The sequence below is a fragment of the Amphiura filiformis genome, chromosome 16 (genome assembly GCF_039555335.1).
Source record: "Amphiura filiformis chromosome 16, Afil_fr2py, whole genome shotgun sequence".
NCBI lineage: Eukaryota > Metazoa > Echinodermata > Ophiuroidea > Amphilepidida > Amphiuridae > Amphiura > Amphiura filiformis.
In genome coordinates this window covers 30,170,268-30,190,112 of record NC_092643.1, presented here as the reverse complement: position 1 = coordinate 30,190,112, position 19,845 = coordinate 30,170,268, and the positions used below count along the sequence as shown (strand labels likewise).

Genomic DNA, 19,845 nt, shown 5'->3' with positions numbered 1-19,845 from the left:
ACTTAAACCCAGCTCGTATATAACATGATCCGAAATGTAAGAACATAAGAACATCATCCAAATCAATAGCTTGAAAGATGGCTTCCAATTTTGCTCACACTGTCTGACTTATTTCAAGCTGCTTTATATCAGACAGACACGTAATGCCGTTACTAAATAAATGATGTCTTCAAATCACGTTTTAGCAATCTGCTTGTCCGGTACTTGTTTCCGATGAATTCATGATGGCTGCAATTTGTTTCTGAAGTACTTCGAGGCCATTTGTCATTGACAATGACAAGCTTTGAAATATTTAGAATGTACGGGCGTTGTCCTGTAAAGATATTAATTCTTTGTCCACATTGATCACTACCTACTCCCTACACAGCACTAATTTTTTAGGATTAAAAACATATTATCCTGTTTTGCCTAATAAAATATAGCTAAATCCTAATCCCTTAGTTATTCATAACTAGCAATATAAGTCTAATTTTAATATTTGGCCGATTTGTGGAAATAAGGGCCAAAAACACGAATTTTTAGGGTGTTTTTCGTATGCTTTGACAATCAAGACTTGTACTTTGGAAAAGACATGTTTCATTCTTATTTGTCTGGCTTTAAATTTACCTCGATTTAGTTTGAAACTAAAAAACAAATACGATACTAAACTCCAGGTATTTATTTTCATTTGTAAATAAATGAAATCTAAGCATTCTTAATGAGAAACCAGAACTCCACAAAATTGATATAAAGAGCGTTGGCCTTGTTATATATATCAGACAATTTCACGCTCCGTGGCTTTTATGCTGGATCTCGGAGCTTGTTCCTTTGTTATGCTAAATCCTTTCCCTATTTTCTGTGCACAAGGTCCTTTCTATACACGTGAATGAACATGAAAAGAGCGCATCGCACGAGTATCACTACATTAATCTCAAGCATCTCACCCTTTATTTGGATGGGTTGGAGATCTCTGTATCTTCATCCATAAAGAATTTAGGGGTCATTTTTGACCATGACATGAAGATGTCCAGTTATGTTGCACATTTGTCCAAAACTTTGAACTGGCAGATTGGCAATATTTGGAGGATTAGGCGATTCCTAAGTTTTGATGCGTGTACCAATGCGGTTAGGACTCTTGTCCTGTCCAAGATTGATTACTGCTCCTCCTTGCTTAATGGCATCTCCCAGAAAAACCTCACCCGCCTACAGCTTCTCCAGAACAAGTGCGCCAGACTCATTTTCAGAGAACCAAAATATACGCATACTTCTCCTTTGCTTCATAGTCTGCACTGGCTTCCAGTTGCTAAACGTGTCCAGTTCCGCACTCTCGTCCATGTTTATAAGGTTCTTGCTTCATCTACACCTGAATACCTGTCCTCCATCCTTCACACCCGTCATTCTGGGTACTCTTTGCGCTCTACTGCTGCCACTTGTCTTTCCATTCCTAGATCCCACAAGTTGGCTGGTGACAGAGCATTTTCCATCATTGCCCCTGTTCTATGGAATGGCTTGCCTTCCCACATTCGTGACTCTCCCAATGTCCAAACTTTCAAAAAGAACCTAAAAACTCACCTTTTCACCTAATGTTTCCTCCCTCTTGCATTTTTCCTTTTCCATAGCGCTTTGTTTCTTCATTTAAAAAGCGCTCTCTAAATCTGTGTATTATGTCGTGCGGAGGAAATATCACATTAGTATACTCAGGGACAGTAATGTTCATTTTAATACATAAACATTTGCCTTATCTATTTAATCATACATAAAGCAACAGGAGCCTTACTCACTTGACACGCTTACTGAAAACTAATGAATGATGGGTCTTAGGAGATTTGACATTTCGTTCACGGAATCTCAAATGAGCTGATACGCAATCGGCGTGTTAGGTGATAACATGTCGTTCTAGCTCTTAAGGTAAAACTAAAATTACTGCAGCCCGTCTTGGAATTTTTAAAAATTTCAAAAAGATAAAAATATTTGATCAAATAGTATTTAATAAATTATATTACATGCATTTGAAAGGCCAGGTGCAGAGACATTATTTAATGTTGAAATTAATGAGTTATACAATTTAGAAAATCAATGGTTTGCTAATCAGCCACATCGTTAATGAGTTGTATCCCCCGAGCTGCGTTGTCTGCTTAAGGTTTTATTATTATTATTATTATATTTTTTTATTGTTTTATGTCAAGGCTAATCTAGTCATTAATAGCATTATTAGTTGTTTATGTTATATAGCATAACATGAATGTTTTTACAGGCCAAGGGTTAGGCATTAATAGCAGTTATTTATTTAGATACCATAAGCCGATGAAAAAAACCTGTTTTAAGGGTGGATGGACTTTTCCACAAAAAATAAGATTTTTTTTCTGGAGGCTAAAATGACCTTAATATCACCGAAAGCTTAAAAATTTCTCATATTTTGAAAATGTTCAATTAAAACCAATGACCCCAAAACGGCTGATTTTACATGATTTTAGCAAAAAGTAAAAATCTCCTAAAACCCAAAATCTGGGTCGATCGTGCCCGTAAAACAGGGTTTATTTTTGTGGCCTGACATGGATGGTCTTACAGGCCACATCTGAATCTGCACACGTATAATAGCAAATGAAACATTCAACGCCAACTTGCAAACAAAACAGTCTGCGATTGAACTTGTTCGCGTAACTAGGTCAATCACCAAGTCTAAATTAGAAAGTGAGATTTCTCTAAACCTAATTAATTTGTAGGTAACTTTAAAATGGAATGTAAATTTCTTGAGAAATAATCTGTTTTAGTGCTGTGATGTACATGCACACAGATGGAGAAGAGGAGTAAAGGATAAATCGGGCACAGGTGAATGAACGGGAAGCAAGTTGGATGACCTTCAAAATTTTAATACATTTTCAAACCATTATTATTTGAGGCACATCGATGAATAGATGATCTTAAGCAAAAGCGGCTTTGAAAGTTTAAGGACACGCACCGCGTTGGTTACGAAGCAAAAGGCGTTAAAGTCGAAGGTTCTTAAACACGTCAGAGCAACGTTGTTCAGAATTAAGGTTCTATCCATTTAGAGCTCCAATTACGTCCATTTTACACCCTAAAACAAATATAAATGTATACAGCCGGAACACAATTATATTAAATACATTATTTTGTAAGCAAAATCAAACAGCCAATGTTGTGCAAACATCGATCTTAAAGGATGCCAAGAAACAGCCGAGCTATAAAAGTAGCCATCCATAGATTTGTTCCCGCCAAAATATCGTGACAATGTCACGTTCTTGCAGATTTAGCCTCTGGGTAATCTAACGCAATAATATCAATGCCGTGCGAGATAAGGGATCGGGTAATGCCGAAAGAAGGTAATCTACGATCAGATAATTATTCATAAATGACAGGTTAGCTTATTGTAGAGGTCGTTGACCAATAACGATTTGATTCAATAGAGCGAATTTACATTTTATTAAAAAATAATCGTCTTACAAATTCCGTGGTACGAAATTCAAATGAGATCCTTGACTTGACGGTAGAACTTTTAACCGGGAAGTATTATATGCTATTATTGTTCCAGAAACTAAAGATTATGGTAAAAATAAGTCTAGCCCAAGTAGATAATCAATCAGCATCATTGGGCTGGGTGCCGTGCATGTCCTAAAAATTAACATATTGCAAGAATCCAGGTGCACAGCTGATCCAGGTGGCAATAATGCGATTTTTGACCGCATCACCTGTTTAAGATAATACGAGGGTATCTTCTCGTATTTGACTAGGGATACTAGTAAACAATGTAGCTAACATGGGATGGCGTATTCCATAGGATCGAATATCCAGCATATCATATTTATTATAATTCCACTGTCTTGTTTACCCTGAAAACTGACATTTCGCAAAAGATGGTTACTTCCAAAAGAGAAGTAAACACCAAACATTTGGCAAATGATAAGCCTTGATTGGATCGAATGATGGCCAGTCTCAATTTGAGAAAGTAAACTGTATCCACATTGATTTTATGTTCTGAGTATTTTGGTTGACCCAGCCAATTGTTATATATATTTATACTACAGTGTACATAGTGACAGCCTTGATAGTAACAGGTTTTTTGCGAATGCAGCAAAGCCTATTGCGCATGACACCTGAATCACAATTCTGCAAAGATAAGCAATAAAAAATTGTGACCGACCTTGAATAGGATTTATCGCCACATTCGACGCATTCTTCGTATTATGAAAAGTGCAAATGTATTAGATATGCGTGATTAGCGTGTGTTATTCGGAAGTCGAGTCAAATCAGGAGATAACTTTGATCCATCACTTTAGCTAGTGGAAGGGTTTTCATCTGTTAAAAATTTTGAAAGTAGCACTACACATTGTATAGGAGTACATTGTCGACAGCTAACCAATCAATTGTTGAGACAGATGACATGTTGTTTGTATCAAGCATGTTCAATCTGTTATTAAGTTGAGAATCGGAACGTTTGATTGTTAATTTAACCTAATCAACGCTGAGACTCTTCTTTATATCACGGTACACACATTACATTCATTTTGATAGATGTATTGTTAGAGGACCAAGGACTTACAAATCATTAATTTGTTACGCCAGATCATCAAATTCAGATTTGGCAAGAAGTACAACCAGCTCATTGGTCCAAGGAAATCGCTTGTTTTAATCGATCAGACTATAAAATTACATAAAGAGTCGACAGCCCGGGCAGACAGCAGAGGTTTTAAGAGGATTGGAAACTCATGTAATTTGCTTTCCAGCAGGTGCAGAAATGGGTCCTTTATCTGCTACAGAAGCTACTACAGGAGCTGCTAGCAATGAACGCAAAGCAAAGGATCCCATGGGCTCTAGCAATTAAGTCACTACGCAGAGTTGTGACTAACCCCGTAGGCAAGATGCACAAAAGAGGGTAGATGCAATCGTTACATATCTTGACCTGAGATTGTTAACGGTACACATGAGAGTATGGTGGAAATTCGTGCTGTAAATGAATGATGGAATGATGCGCTAACGGGAATCTTTGCTTGAATTAGCTACAAATTGGGTTACCACATGTTATTAGAGGAATATGAAAGGGAAATCTATAGTATACTGGGAATATACTATTTCCACAATCACATTTGTTACGAATGGAAAGAATTTTCACACATTTTAAGACTCATTTAGTGGTTACAGTATACTTTCTGCTCTGATCTGATTTAACTAGAAACAATCTTGAAAGTAACAAAACGATAAAGAGTACTCCTATTTGAATTGAAATAGAGATATTTACTAGAATTGTTCATTGTGATATCAAATCCACTAATCGATAGATTAAAATGAAGCTTAACCAAGTAGTTTCAAACGATATTGACGTTGTAATCCACCGTATCCAAAGTTTATCTCAAAAACAAGTCTCATGTTGCAGCTGCCATATTATGGTTTCAACATCTAAAACTTAAATCTATAATGAAGACGTCTGAGAAACGCGACTGTGCATTATACGAGATAGGCCGTTAGTTCGTGTGATAAAAGTACAGCCCAGCTTATTGGTCCAAAGAAATGATATAAACAGTCGACAGCCCGGGTAGACAGCAGAGGTTTTAAAAGGATTGGAAACTCTTTTAATTTGCTTTCCAGCAGGTGTAGAAATGGGTCTTTTATCTGCTACAGAAGCTGCTGGCAATGAACGGAAAGCAAAGGATCCCACGGGCTCTAGCAATTAAGTCACTACGCAGAGCTGTGACTAACCCCGTAGGCAAGATGCACAAAAGAGGGTAGATGTAATCGGTACATATCTTGACCTGAGATTGTTAACGGTACACATGAGAGTATGGTGGAAATTCATGCTGTAAATGAATGATGGAATGATGCGCTAACGGGAATCTTTGCTTGAATTAGCTACAAATTGGGTTACCACATATTATTAGAGGAATAAGAAAGGGAAATCTATAGTATACTGGGAATATACTATTTCCACAATCACATTTGTTACGAATGGAAAGAATTTTCACACATTTTAAGACTCATTTAGTGGTTACAGTATACTTTCTGCTCTGATCTGATTTAACTAGAAACAATCTTGAAAGTAACAAAATGATAAAGAGTACTCCTATTTGAATTGAAATAGAGATATTTACTAGAATTGTTCATTGTGATATCAAATCCACTAATCTATTGATTAAAATGAAGCTTAACCAAATAGTTTGTTCAAACGGTATTGACGTTGTAATCCACCGTATCCAAAGTTTATCTCATAAACAAGTCTCATGTTGCAGCTGCCATATTATGGTTTCAACATCTAAACTTAAATCTATAATGAAGACGTCTGAGAAAAGCGACTGTTCATTATACGAGATAGGCCGTTAGTTCGTGCGATAAAAGTACAGTCCAGCTCATTGGTCCAAGGTAATCGCTTGTTTTAATCGATCAGACTATAAAATTTAATACATAAACAGTCGACAGCCCGGGCAGACAGCAGAGGTTTTAAGAGGATTAGAAACTCTTGCAATTTGCTTTCCAGCAGGTGCAGAAATGGGTCTTTTATCTGCTACAGAAGCTGCTATAGAAGCTGCTGGCAATGAGCGCAAAGCAAAGGATCCCATGGGCTCTAGCAATTAAGTCACTACTCAGAGTTGTGACTAACCCCGTAGGCAAGATGCACAAAAGAGGGTTGATGTAATCATTACATATCTTGACCTGAGATTGTTAACGGTACACTTGAGAATTCATGCTGTAAATGAATGATAGAATGATGCGCTAACGGGAATCTTTGCTTGAATTAGCTACAAATTGGGTTACCACGTGTTATTAGAGAATAAGAAGGGAAAATCTATAGTATACGGGGAATATACTATTTTCACACTCACATTTGTTGCAAATGGAAAGAATTTTTACCAATTTTAAGACTCATTTAGTGGTTACAGTATACTTTCTGCTCTGATCTGATTTAACTAGAAACAATCTTGAAAGTAACAAAATGATAAAGAGTATTCTATTTGAATTAAGAAAGAGATATTTACTTGAATTGATCATTGTGATATCAAATCCACTATTCGATTGATTCAAATGAAGCTTAACCAAATAGTTTGTTAAAACGATATTGACGTTGTAATTCACCGTATCCAAAGTTTATCTCACAAACAATTCTCATGTTGCAGCTGCCATATTATGGTTTCAACATCTAAACTTAAATCTATAATGAAGACGTCTGAGAAAAGCGACTGTTCATTATACGAGATAGGCCGTTAGTTTGTGTGATAAAAGTACAGCCTAGCTCATTGGTCCAAGGAAATCGCTTGTTATAATCTATTAGACTATAAAATTACATAAACAGTCGACAACCGGGCAGACAGCAGAGGTTATAAGAGGATTGGAAACTCTTGTAATTTGCTTTCCAGCAGGTGTAGAAATGGGTCTTTTATCTGCTACAGAAGCTACTACAGAAGCTGCTGGGAATGAGCGTAAAGCAAAGGATCCCATGGGCTCTAGCAATTAAGTCACTACGCAGAGTTGTGACTAACCCCGTAGGCAAGATGCACAAAAGAGGGTAGATGTAATCATTACATATCTTGACCTGAGATTGTTAACGGTACACATGAGAGTATGCTGTAAATTCATGCTGTAAATGAATGATAGAATGATGCGCTAACGGGATTCTTTGGAAACACTTGTAATTTGCTTTCCAGCAGGTGCAGAAATGGGTCTTTTATCTGCTACAGAATCTGATGGCAATGAGCGCAAAGCAAAGTATACGAAATAGGCCGTTAGTTCGTGCGATAAAAGTACAGCCCAGCTCATTGGTCCAAGGAAATCGCTTGTTATAATCTATTAGACTATACAATTACATAAACAGTCGACAGCCCGGGCAGACAGCAGAGGTTTTAAGAGGATTGAAACTCTTGTAATTTGCTTTCCAGCAGGTGCAGAAATGGTTCTTTTATCTGCTACAGAAGCTGCTGGCAATGAGCGTAAAGCAAAGGATCCCATGGGCTCTAGTAATTAAGTCACTACTCAGAGTTGTGACTAACCCCGTAGGCAAGATGCACAAAAGAGGGTAGATGTAATCGTTACATATCTTGACCTGAGATTGTTAACGGTACACTTGAGAGTATGGTGTAAATTCATGCTGTAAATGAATGATAGAATGATGCGCTAACGGGAATCTTTGCTTGAATTAGCTACAAATTGGGTCACCACATGTTATTTATTAGAGAATAAGAAGGGGGAAATCTATAGTACACTGGGAATATACTATTTTCACACTCACATTTGTTCAGACTGGAAAGAGTTTCACCAATTTTAAGGCACATTTAGTGGTTACAGTATACTTTCTGATCTGATCTGATTTAAGGGGGTACTACACCCCTGCCAAATTTTGTGCTTATTTATGCATTTTTCTCAAAAATTATACCGCATTGGTGACAAGTAAGATATGTATATTATAGGGGCAAGGACTACAACTACTGCAGTGGAAATTTTATTTCAGCACAGACAACAGTTGTGGAGTTACCGTCAAAAATGAGGGAAAACCAATATTTGATCAATAAATCAATAACTACTTACCTTGAGTTGCTGAATTTTCAGTGCAGCAGTTGTAGTCCTTGCCCCTATAATATACATAGCTTACTTGTCACCAATGCGCTATACTTTTTGAGAAAAATGCAAAAACATGCACAACATTTGGCAGGGGTGTAGTACCCCCTTAACTAGAAACAATCTTGAAAGTAACAAAATGATAAAGCGTGCTCCTATTTGAATTGAGACAGAGATATTTACTAGAATTGTTCATTGTGATATCAAATCCACTAATCGATTGATTAAAATGAAGCTTAACCAAATAGTTTGTTCAAACGATATTGACGTTGTAATTCACCGTATCCAAAGTTTATCTCACAAACAAGTCTCATGTTGCAGCTGCCATATTATGGTTTCAACATCTAAACTTAAATCTATAATGACGACGTCTGAGAAAAGCGACTGTTTATTATACGAGATAGGCCGTTAGTATGTGCGATAAAAGTACAACCCAGCTCATTGGTCCAAGGAAATCGCTTGTTATAATCAATCAGACTATACAATTACATAAACAGTCGACAGCTCGGGCAGACACTGAGGTTCTAAGAGGATTGGAAACTCCTGTAATTTGCTTTCCAGCAGGTGTAGGGTGTTTTGTCTGCTACAGAAGCTACTACAGAAGCTGCTAGCAATGAACGCAAAGCAAAGGATCCCATGGGCTCTAGCAATTAAGTCACTACGCAGAGTTGTGACTAACTCCGTAGGCAAGATGCACAAAAGAGGGTAGATGTAATCATTACATATCTTGACCTGAGATTGTTAACGGTACACTTGAGAGTATGGTGTAAATTCATGCTGTAAATGAATGATATAATGATGCGCTAACGGGAATCTTTGCTTGAATTAGCTACAAATTGGGTTACCACATGTTATTAGAGATTAAGAAAGGGTAATCTATAGTACACTGGGAATATACTATTTTCACAATCACATTTGTTGAGAATGGAAAGAATTTCAGACTTTGCAGACTCATTTCCTGGTTGGAGTCGTCTCTAGGTATTTCACAGTAAGAACATTCAATATTCATGGGGCACCTTTAACATTAATACTGTCGAGTATGTCAAAATGTCGATTTTAAGAAGAGATATTTCAACAGGTCTGATCACAAATTGCATTCAGTGCTTTTTCATTTGAACTAATAATGGTTATCACTTTATATCAAAATTGCAAATTACTTTGACCATTTTATAAAAACAAATATAATGTTACTCACTGTGAACAAACTTGTCCCAGCAGTCAGCACACCATTTTTTAAAGGGAAGTAACTAATGTCAAATCAAAAACAAGTTCAAACATACATGCCGGACACTATACATGTATAAGCTTCATAAAAATCATCTATCAATATTTATTTCGTAATGTTTATACAAGTTTGGAATATGACAAAAACTATCCATTTTGGACAGTTCATTAATTTTGATACAGTAGCACCGTTATATTATGTTGAATATTTCGAAAAATTTCGGTTTGACTTTATTTCTGTCTTACCTTGGGATAACCTTAAATATATTCAAAGGCAAATAATTTGTTGACGTAGTGAGTTGCACTCTATATAGTTAGCAGGACAGAATATCCAACATACCATGATTACTAAGTATGTGACCCTACCTTCAATGGGGGGGGCTGCGTGCGAAATCCAGATCATGGAAAGAATTCAGACATGTTTCTAGTCTTTTAATCGTCGCAAATATGATTGAACACCGTAAACCAGTATCTAATAATTGCCTAGAATTCTTCAGCGTCTATGTCAGAGAATGCGTGACTTGATTTGTGATAAGTGCCGCAAGGGTCTTCATCCCGTGAATAGACACAAATAAAACGTATATTTTCATCGTTTAAAATGTGGCCATCTGATAAGATTTAGCCTGTGTGATTTGTTGATTCTAATCATCAATAAAGCCTTTTTATAATTGGCAGGATTTGATGTAGTTCATCTGAGGTGTTATAAAGGCTTCAATAATAGACTAACGGAGGCTATAGATCCCAGAAGGCATGCTTTCGTGATAAGGATGTCGATAGCGACATTAATAAGAAGCAAGATCTCTTTCGCATTTATCAAAATATCTTGAGAAAGAAAAACACATTCTTACACGACATGTTTTTATTCAGTAACTGCTTCTTGTGTCTAATAACAAAAGGTGACAACTCAATAATAAAGAGAAACTCGGTCCCCTGCAGGGAGTAACATATTTCAAGTGATATGACTTGGGTGCTGACGAAGCAAAATTGTACTATTAAAGGATCCCTCATTTCAAATATTTAGTTTTGGTTTCTCTTTTGTTTAGAAACCAAAAATCAAGGGATTAAAAAGTAGAGCTGATCTGGTTTGCAATCATAACACTATTATGCTGGAAGGACACAGTATAGGGTATACCCAGAAGTATACAATAGCCTATTGTGCTAACATAATTATTATCATGATTGATATCGGAAATCTATCCCGCGGACGACAGTTGATGCTCTCTGTCGAAGGTAGGTGGCATATTACACTCACGAGTTCTAGGCCTAGAAATCATATACATGCGCGTATATTGAAGAATGGGGCGGGGTGGGGGATTTGTTTGTTTGTATGAAACATAAACGATGCATGGAGATGATTTGATTATGAATTAGTTTATTATCCCCGGAAGCACAACCCATACCTCTTTAAGAGGAGGCTCCCTCCCTATATAACCACCTCTTCCTTAAATTACCCCTTCCCCCTCCTCCTCCCCTACATTCGATACCTTCACCCCGACCTCCCCTCCCCCTTCTCTTTCACTTCCAATGCTCTCTCTCATCTGTTTCTCTCTCTCTCCGGCCCATATCCCCCTTGCCCTCCAACCACCCCCCACCACACACACACACACACACACCCCCACACAATCTCTTTTCCCTCTATCTTCTACTTTTGCAGTAAAATTGCTTCAGTAAAAGTCATTAGGTTATTAGAGGTCATATAATGGCCTTCCATCGATTCTGGTACATGGGATTAAGGACATGAATCGATTTTGTTTATAGCACCTATACAATTCCAATAGTGACCCCTTTTGTAATGTCGAATGCAAATATTTCGATGGTCTATATTTTTTCACAGGTGAATTAGCCTAGACTTATTCGGTTTTGTAAACCACGTCTTTCAATGTAGATTACCATGCTCGATTTCTCTCCTCGTGAATATTGCACTGCGAAATTTAAACATTTCTTTTGTATACTTAGAGTAGGTAACTTCAAATCAAATAATTTTACGATCCACACCACTTATAAGAAACTGAAACCAAAACCGAAACTGACTGACACAAATGTTCGGTTTTAAACAAAAGGTAGAAACAATGAGTTCGATATCTTATGATTCAAGTGGTTAGGCAGGACAATAGGAAACCACGTGACCAAAACCAAAACCAAAACTAAAACTATATATTTGAATGAGGCGATGTCTTCGGCAATCACAACATTACGCCTTATTATCAAGCACAAACCACATGGTTTTATTTAAAACAAACTCATATTGACCATCAAAACGAATAAAAACAGCCGGCTCACAACACGCAATATTCAAAATTCCCGCGCCGAAATTGTCCAGTGCAATGACGTCATGGTTATTTGGGCTCAATTTCGGCTCAATTTCGGCGCTCGGGAATTTTGAATATCGCGTGGTGAGGCGGCTGTATTAATTAGTTTTTATAGTCAATATGAGTTTGTTTCAAATAAAACCACGTGATTCGTGCTTGATAATTAATTTTATGACATTATAAGGCACAATGTTGTGATTGTCGGAGACATCCTCTAAATATTCGTATTTGATTATAGTGTTAGCTTACCCGCGCTTTCTTATTAAATGACTGTATACGCTCGCTATGTTTATTGTAAAGCAATTTAATTACATTTTAATAAAGAAAAAAAATACAATCATAGTAGCCAGTACAACAGGGATATAAATCGATTCATAGAAAGCCTATTCCTATTCCAGTTGAAATCCATACACCCCTAATGGAAGACATGACCTTAAATCTCCTACACAGGTAGTTTGAGATTTAAATGGAGTAATCCATTCAAGTAAACTCATTCGAAATTCACACTCCCTGTGTGGGAGATTAAGGTCATGTCTTCCATAGGGGTGTATGAATTTCAAGTGGAATAGTCTAATTTGCGAATAATCTGGTGCTAGAAGTGACGCAATAATCGAATTAACTACCATAACAATAGATGAATACAATTTTTGAATAGATCGCCCTGCACTACAAGCAGGTTGCATGCTTACAGGTGCCAGTGATGAGCTTAATATGCATATTCTAATTACAATCCAGGTCTTTATCCCTGTTCTTTGACATCTATTGTTCAATACATAGGTACCGCGTGAACGTTGTAGTGCAGGGCGATCTATTCAAAAATTGTATTCATCTATTGCTATGGTAGCCTTAGGTCACTTCTACAATGAATAGGACTACACGTTGTCTTAGTGATCTTATGAAAAGTTGCTATAGCCTTCAGGTTAAAATAAATTGAAGCTTTGAGTCAGGAATCTGCTCAAAAGCTTTGGGAGTTTTAACAAGAGAAATAATTATCGGTTATTTACAAATTTACTCAGCAATATTAATGTAATTATACGACATATGAATTTAGGAAAGATAAGCTAAGTTTATATTCAGTTGGTGAGCGACGAGCAATTCGTTTTAGACTTAATAAAGAAAGTAGTGCGCTGCTTGTTGCTTAGAGAACTGGTCGGTTAAAAGGCAGTTACTCGTCGCTCATAACCGAGTTATAAATTCAAATTCCTTCAATGTTTGACATACCTCTTTCATCTCTATTTTCCCATCTGCATTCGCATCATGGTGAGCTATAAATTCCTTGTAAGCAGCCTCAAATTCTTCTTCTGTCGCCCTCTGGTGATAAAAAAAGAGATAATTATATATTGATTAAATCCCACTGTAAGCATTTTATAAACTAAACAGCAAAAACACAGCAACAAGAACATACATAACAGAAAATCAATTAACGAAATCAGAATGGTAGTAACTCCAATCTACTCCTGGAAGAGATACATAGCAGATATAAAATCTAAGATGACTAAGTTTGACAAGCGATTTTTAATTTGCATTGAGATTTGAAATGTTATCAGATCTATTTCTTTTCTCGTGCGATCGGTACTGTTTTTGGTATACGAGAATAACGTCAATAATTAACCGATTGCTGTCAACTATCTGGAAATGCAATTCCCAATAATAAACCAATGTTGCTATTGTTTCTTCAGTTTGTCTCTTTAAACAAAAAGGATCCGTTTGCTCGGAACTGGCAGGGACAACTTTGTCATGTGCTACATCAGTATCACTATTCAAATATTGTCTTGGAAAAAGCGAACGGTGATTTTATGTAATCAAACACAGCAGCAAAAACCGACTCTATTACTCCAATATTCTATGAGGTATAGTAATAATAAAGTCAAAACTTATTGTCTATGACTGAACAATTGGAATCAGCAATACTGTCCTTGTCATGTTCAAAATGTATTAAAAGGTTTTGTTGTAAAGCAACCAATCATACATGCTTGATTTAATAAGGCGATGAAAATAAAAACCCTGTTCTACGTGCGGAAGGACCTTTCAAACAGGGTTTTTCTGTCGGACAGTGTTTGTTCGGGTTTTTTCCTATTATTTCTGGAGGCTAAAACTACCCTAAAATATCACAAATCTTAAAGATTATTTGCAAACATCTTTTTTTTTTTTTAATATTCAGTCAAAAAACGGATGATTTTACATGATTTTAGCAACAATAAAACAAATCTCCAAAACGCAAATGCTGGCTGGGTCGGTCTGGCCCGTAGTACAGGATTTGTTTTCGTCGCCTTAAGTGCGTTTTTATTTTTGGTCGAAGTGAACGAACTCCTTCAGTCTGATCGCAAATGTTAAACAAATTTCAATTTCATGCGAGGATTGTTCGAAACGACGTCGTGAAATGTATTATTTCCAATTGAGTTTAGAATTGAAATAAAGAGCCAATAATCGCTGAATATATTCTTGCTGGTTTATTTTAAGGGTACTTAACCTTAACTTTTGAGTTTATATTTTTGCTGAAAACATTATATTTAGCTTCTTTCGTTTGTATAGATTAATGTTTACCCAGCAAACACAAAAACGTTTTTAAAACGTTTTAAATAAGTTATATTTTGGGTTTTGGTTTAGGTAAAAACGTTTTAATAACATTAAAATGTCGGGTTATATAAAGGTCATGAAATCGTTTTAAAACGTTTTGTATGAAAACACACTACAACAATATTTTAAAAATGTTTTCGAAATGTCATTGTCATCTATTTTTGCAAGCATTTTTGGCCAAATATTTTGTCAACACTTAAATAACATTATGATAAAATATTTGCACCCAGCAAACACAGAAATGTTTTTAAAATGTTTTTTACAAACGTTTTAATAACATTTAAATGTCGGGTTATATAAAGGCCGTGAAAACATTTTAAAAACGTTATTGTAAATATTTTGGGCAAACATGTTTTGCAAAATATTTTTTCAACCCCTAAATAACATTCTGTTTTGAATGATTTGTACCAAGTTTTCAAAAATGTTTTTGGAATGTTATTAAAACGTTTTTATACCCTTTATATAACCCGACATTTAAATGTTTTATGTAAAACATTAAGTGTTTGCTGTGCAGTAAATTACCAACAAATGTTATGAAAACGTTTTATACCATTAATGTACCCTTTATATAACCCGACATTTAAACGTTTTCTGACAACTTTTTATAACCTTTTGCGAATGATGTCGAAAACGTTTTGTGTTTGCTGGGTAATGCCTGTTATCTGATCATTATGAAAACACTTTAGTCGTTAAATCTGCAGGCCATTTACCTATGTGGGTGGTTTCATCTGATACTTTCTGAAGCCGTCGTTTAAAGACATTTATATAGAGGCTCTTATAGCAATATCAAGCATATCTAATTGATCCATCATTGGAGCAGCAACACAAAATGCTCCTTATTTTACACCAAATCGTAGAAGCAAATCGCAAGCTAAGTTTAGAACAAAACTGCCTTTTCCAGACTACACCGTCCGCACGAGATTCGACCTCAAGCAAGACATATTGACAATACTTCGTTAATGCATGGACAGATGCTTGTTGCGATTGTTTTATCGTTAAGCAAGGTTTTTCCCAGCAATTGAGGCCCCTCACTTAGACATTTATCACAATGTTTAGTCAGATGCAGAGGCGACATCTCTTGTATTTGTTTTGTACCAAAGGCGTACCGTCTAATACGCGTTTTGTCAGCTGCATTGTAACCCGACATTCTTTAAATCCTAGTCAGATGAAAAGGTTACTTAATATCTCTTGTCCTATATCTTAGGATACATCAGGTCATAGTACATCAGGCATATTGTCCGGCCGGTCATGTTCAAAATGTCCGGCTGGTCATGTTCAAAATGCTTGAAAAGTTTTGCTGTTTACCAAATTATTCATATAGGCCTACACATACTTGATTTATATTTGTGATAAGCGCAGCTTTATTTTTAGTCGAAGTGAACGAACGCTTTTAGTCTGATCGCAAATGTTAAACAAATTTCAATTTCATGCGAGGATTGTTCAAAATGATGTCGTGAACTGTATTATTTCCAATTGAATATAGAATTGAAATAAAGAGCCAATATAATCGCTGAGTATATTCTTGCTGGTTTATTTTAAGGGTACTTAAACTTACCATTAGAGTTTATATTTATGCTGAAAACACATTATATTTTTCTTCAAATGTGCCGTAAACTTCTTTCGTTTGTATTGATTAACGTTTAGTGCCTGTTATCTGATCATTATGAAAACACTTTAGTCGTTAAATCTGCAGGCCATTTACCTATGTGGGTGGTTTTATCTGATACATTTTAAAGCCGTCGTTTAAGGACATTTATATAGAGGCTCTTATAGCAACATCAAGCATACCTAATTGATCCATCTTTGGATAAGCTAGCCAAAAGGCTCTTTATTTTAGCCGTACAAACAAATCGTAAGCTAAGTTTAGAACAATTTGCCTTTTTTTCAGACCATCCACACGGGATTCGACCTCAAGTAAGATATGCACAATGCTTCTTTAATACATATATATTATCTATAAGCAAGGTCTTTTCCCAACAATTGTGGGCCCCTCTCTTCGTATTTATCACAATATTTAGCCAGATGCAAAGACGACGACTTCTCTTGTATTTGTTTTGCACCAAAGGCTGACTGCCGTCTAATACGCGTTTGGCCAGCTGCATTTTAACCCGAAATTCTTTACTAGTCAGATGAAAAGGTTACTTATTATCGCTTGTCCTATATCATGTAAATTCCACCATGTATGTCCTTTTCAAATGCAGTCTTAACACAGTTACTGTAGTCAGGTAGCACCTGCTTAAGCCATTTATGGTGTTCTATAAGTCTTCCGTTGATCTTCAAAGCAATAACTTACTTAAAGCAAATTTGTCTGAACCCTATTCCATGACTGGTATTTACCATGATTGCATCAACCAAACATTACATTCAACCAGCTGCTGACCGGTTTTTTACCTGGTGCATCTTTAAGTTTTCTCTTAATCGTTATTATTATGCATTTGAGAACACGGTAGCTGAACCTCATGTTCCTGGGCCTCATGGAAGAACAGAGGATACCTTAAAACATCCACTGAATGAGTAACCCAGGCAAAAGAAGAAATAAAACAAACAAACAAACAAGCTGAACGATGAGGGCGTCTGGCTGCATTCAGGCCGAATGTGTTGTGGCGACACATTTTATCATACTTGTTTCAGTTCACTAAGGTGTAAAATGGGGAGCTGTTGGGGCAGTAGACATTCTGTGTGCCGTTATCATATAAGTAGCTAACCATATGTAATATCCAGGGCAGCAGAGTAAATGTAAAAGGCACTTTAATAACTGTTCAAAATGCGCTATATATTCATTTTTATTATTTTAATCTTTTCTGGCAATCTCTAACACCATATCAAATTACACGCAATTAAACACCTGTGCGATTATACAAAAACGGTATTACATTGTTTGCCGCTTTCCCACCTGTTTAGTGAGGTTAGTTTCAACACAACACCTTTTCATAATGATCAATTTTAGAGTGATTGTCACAGGGCGATTCAAGACTTCAATCCCATGATGCATTGCCTGTCGGTAAGACTTTAGAATAGATAGTCTGCAAACACCATCAGAGATAATGAGGGTTATGATTAGTTTTAGGGCGAGAATTTAGCGTTAGTAGTGTCAGGATTATAGTCATGAGATAGGGATTATGGTATAGAGTTGATTATGATCAGTTGTCTAATGTTCAAAGACAGATCGATGCCGAAAAGTTCGACAACAGCTTTTATCTATTATTTTATTATTGGTTTTCGTGGTTTAGAGGTTTGAATCATTATTATTTCAATATGAGAACGTAAGAATAAATGCCACTAATGCAATGGGAGTCCGGAAAATATGAACGAAATCCAACTCATTTTCCATTATAGTACTGATTTTTAATTGCTGGTAGCACATTTTGTATTAACACTGTTGTGTGTAACTATTACCCCAGCCAAGTTTTGCACATAGAATTTAAATTCTCAGTAATACCCGCAATTCTTTGCAAAATAAAATCACAACTACGTCATCAAAACCAGTGCACATATTATTCAAAACCACACCGTATTCTCGAAACTGCGTCACTCGCAACACGTAGGATTTCGTGATATACCAAAATAATGCATTGTGGGAAGTTATGAATTTATCCTCGGAGCATCCACGTAACATTTTCCCTCATCCAGACAAGGAATCATCGCATTCAGCTAGATGTTACACCTCCATGCAGCATTCCTAGTTAATTTTTCATGTAATGGACTGATTTTCCTATTCAATTATTCATAAAAATGCACCAGTTGCTTGCGTGGCTATCTGTATCTGAAATTGAACTCATCGTATGGATTACCGGAAGAAGCGTGGAGAAAAGTTGAAAAACAAGTACCGTCCGATACGTTTGTAAATGGTTGAGAGGGGCAGATCAAATGAGGTTTTTTTTTAAATAACGTGCCACATACTTGCAGAACCGCAGCGTCATTTCGTTATTTTTACATGAAGGCTCAAACTACACTCTAACACAAGAGCAGGTTCAGATTTATTCAGGGTGTTCCAAGATGTCAGACAAATAAACGCAGTTGAGCACAGATCATCATGATCATTATGACTCACCCTCTATATGAGTGGATCTTTAAGCAAATATGATGGCATTAAAACCATAATCATAGACTAGAGCCAGAAGGATGATGTAATATTAGCTACTAAGAGCTTTATCTCTTCACTTTATCCGGTTTACTTCCTGTTTTGAAGACGTGTGTTTACTACGGGCTTCCTTTAACCTGGGCCCTTCGTAAAATCTCTGCCATTTCAATTCCATCAAAATGCTGAAACGTATTGATAACCGAGCCCTCCAGCATTGTTGGTTATACTCATAATAGTCACACACAACACAAGGACTTGCTGAAGGACACAAATTGTCAAGTGCCGATCATTGAATGAAATTTCTGTAACATGTCAACATCTTAGAAATATGATGCCAACTAAGATATTGAGAGAGTCATTGGACGGATTTTTTTTTGAAAATCGTAAAAATGTAAGTCTAAATTAAAGTTGAAATCACACAATTAAAATAACAAGAATTATCTTAAGTTTATCTCGATCCTAAACTATCTGCGACGTTCGTTAAAGACAGGACAGAGACCCTTTCATCGTTCTTATATTAACCAAGATTCACATGATCAGAAAATGTCAAGAGCCTCCTACTCCTGGAGAAAAGCAAACATTGCTTGAAGTACCTCAAAGGCTTTTAATCTTAACGGGGATTTTTTTTGTCTGGTAAGATATTAAAGATGAATCTGAAAAAATATGTATTAAAAGTACTACGCTGCTTTTGTAAACCGCTCAATAATACTTTGTATGAAAATACGATCAGCAAAATATGAATTTATTTTCTTTTCATTACCAATTTGTGAATCGGATTCTGCTTAATTTAACAATCAGATCACCCAAACAAAAACTGTTGTTTTTAAATCAGCGATTTTGTTGCTATGGCTTTTTTGTATTATTTTATATCGAATGCATGTGTTATTTTATTTTTCAAATTCTAAATCGGATTGTGGTTAATGCAAGATCAGCAGGTGACTAGACGAAAGCTCATGCTTTTTCATTTCGAATTTATATTATACATGTATATGTTCGTATCTCTGGTCGTTTTGTGTCTATATTATTTTGATGTTATTATACATTCAACAACTCTTCCTATACCTTTGTACAGGAGCCAACCGTTGTTAAACCGTGATGAACCTACACTTTTACTGTAGC

The 19,845-nt window shown here is 36.1% G+C and overlaps 1 protein-coding gene across 8 annotated transcripts in view; it reads right to left on the bottom strand.

The window, feature by feature from the left end:
- The window catches only part of LOC140135854 (calretinin-like), a 195,110-nt gene that overhangs the window by 114,968 nt on the left and 60,297 nt on the right, over window positions 1-19,845 (bottom strand). For all 8 annotated transcript variants that reach the window (XM_072157496.1, XM_072157500.1, XM_072157495.1 and 5 more), the window contains one exon: window positions 13,290-13,379. In XM_072157496.1, the coding sequence (XP_072013597.1) occupies window positions 13,290-13,379 (90 nt within the window). The remainder of the gene's footprint in view (window positions 1-13,289; window positions 13,380-19,845) is intronic.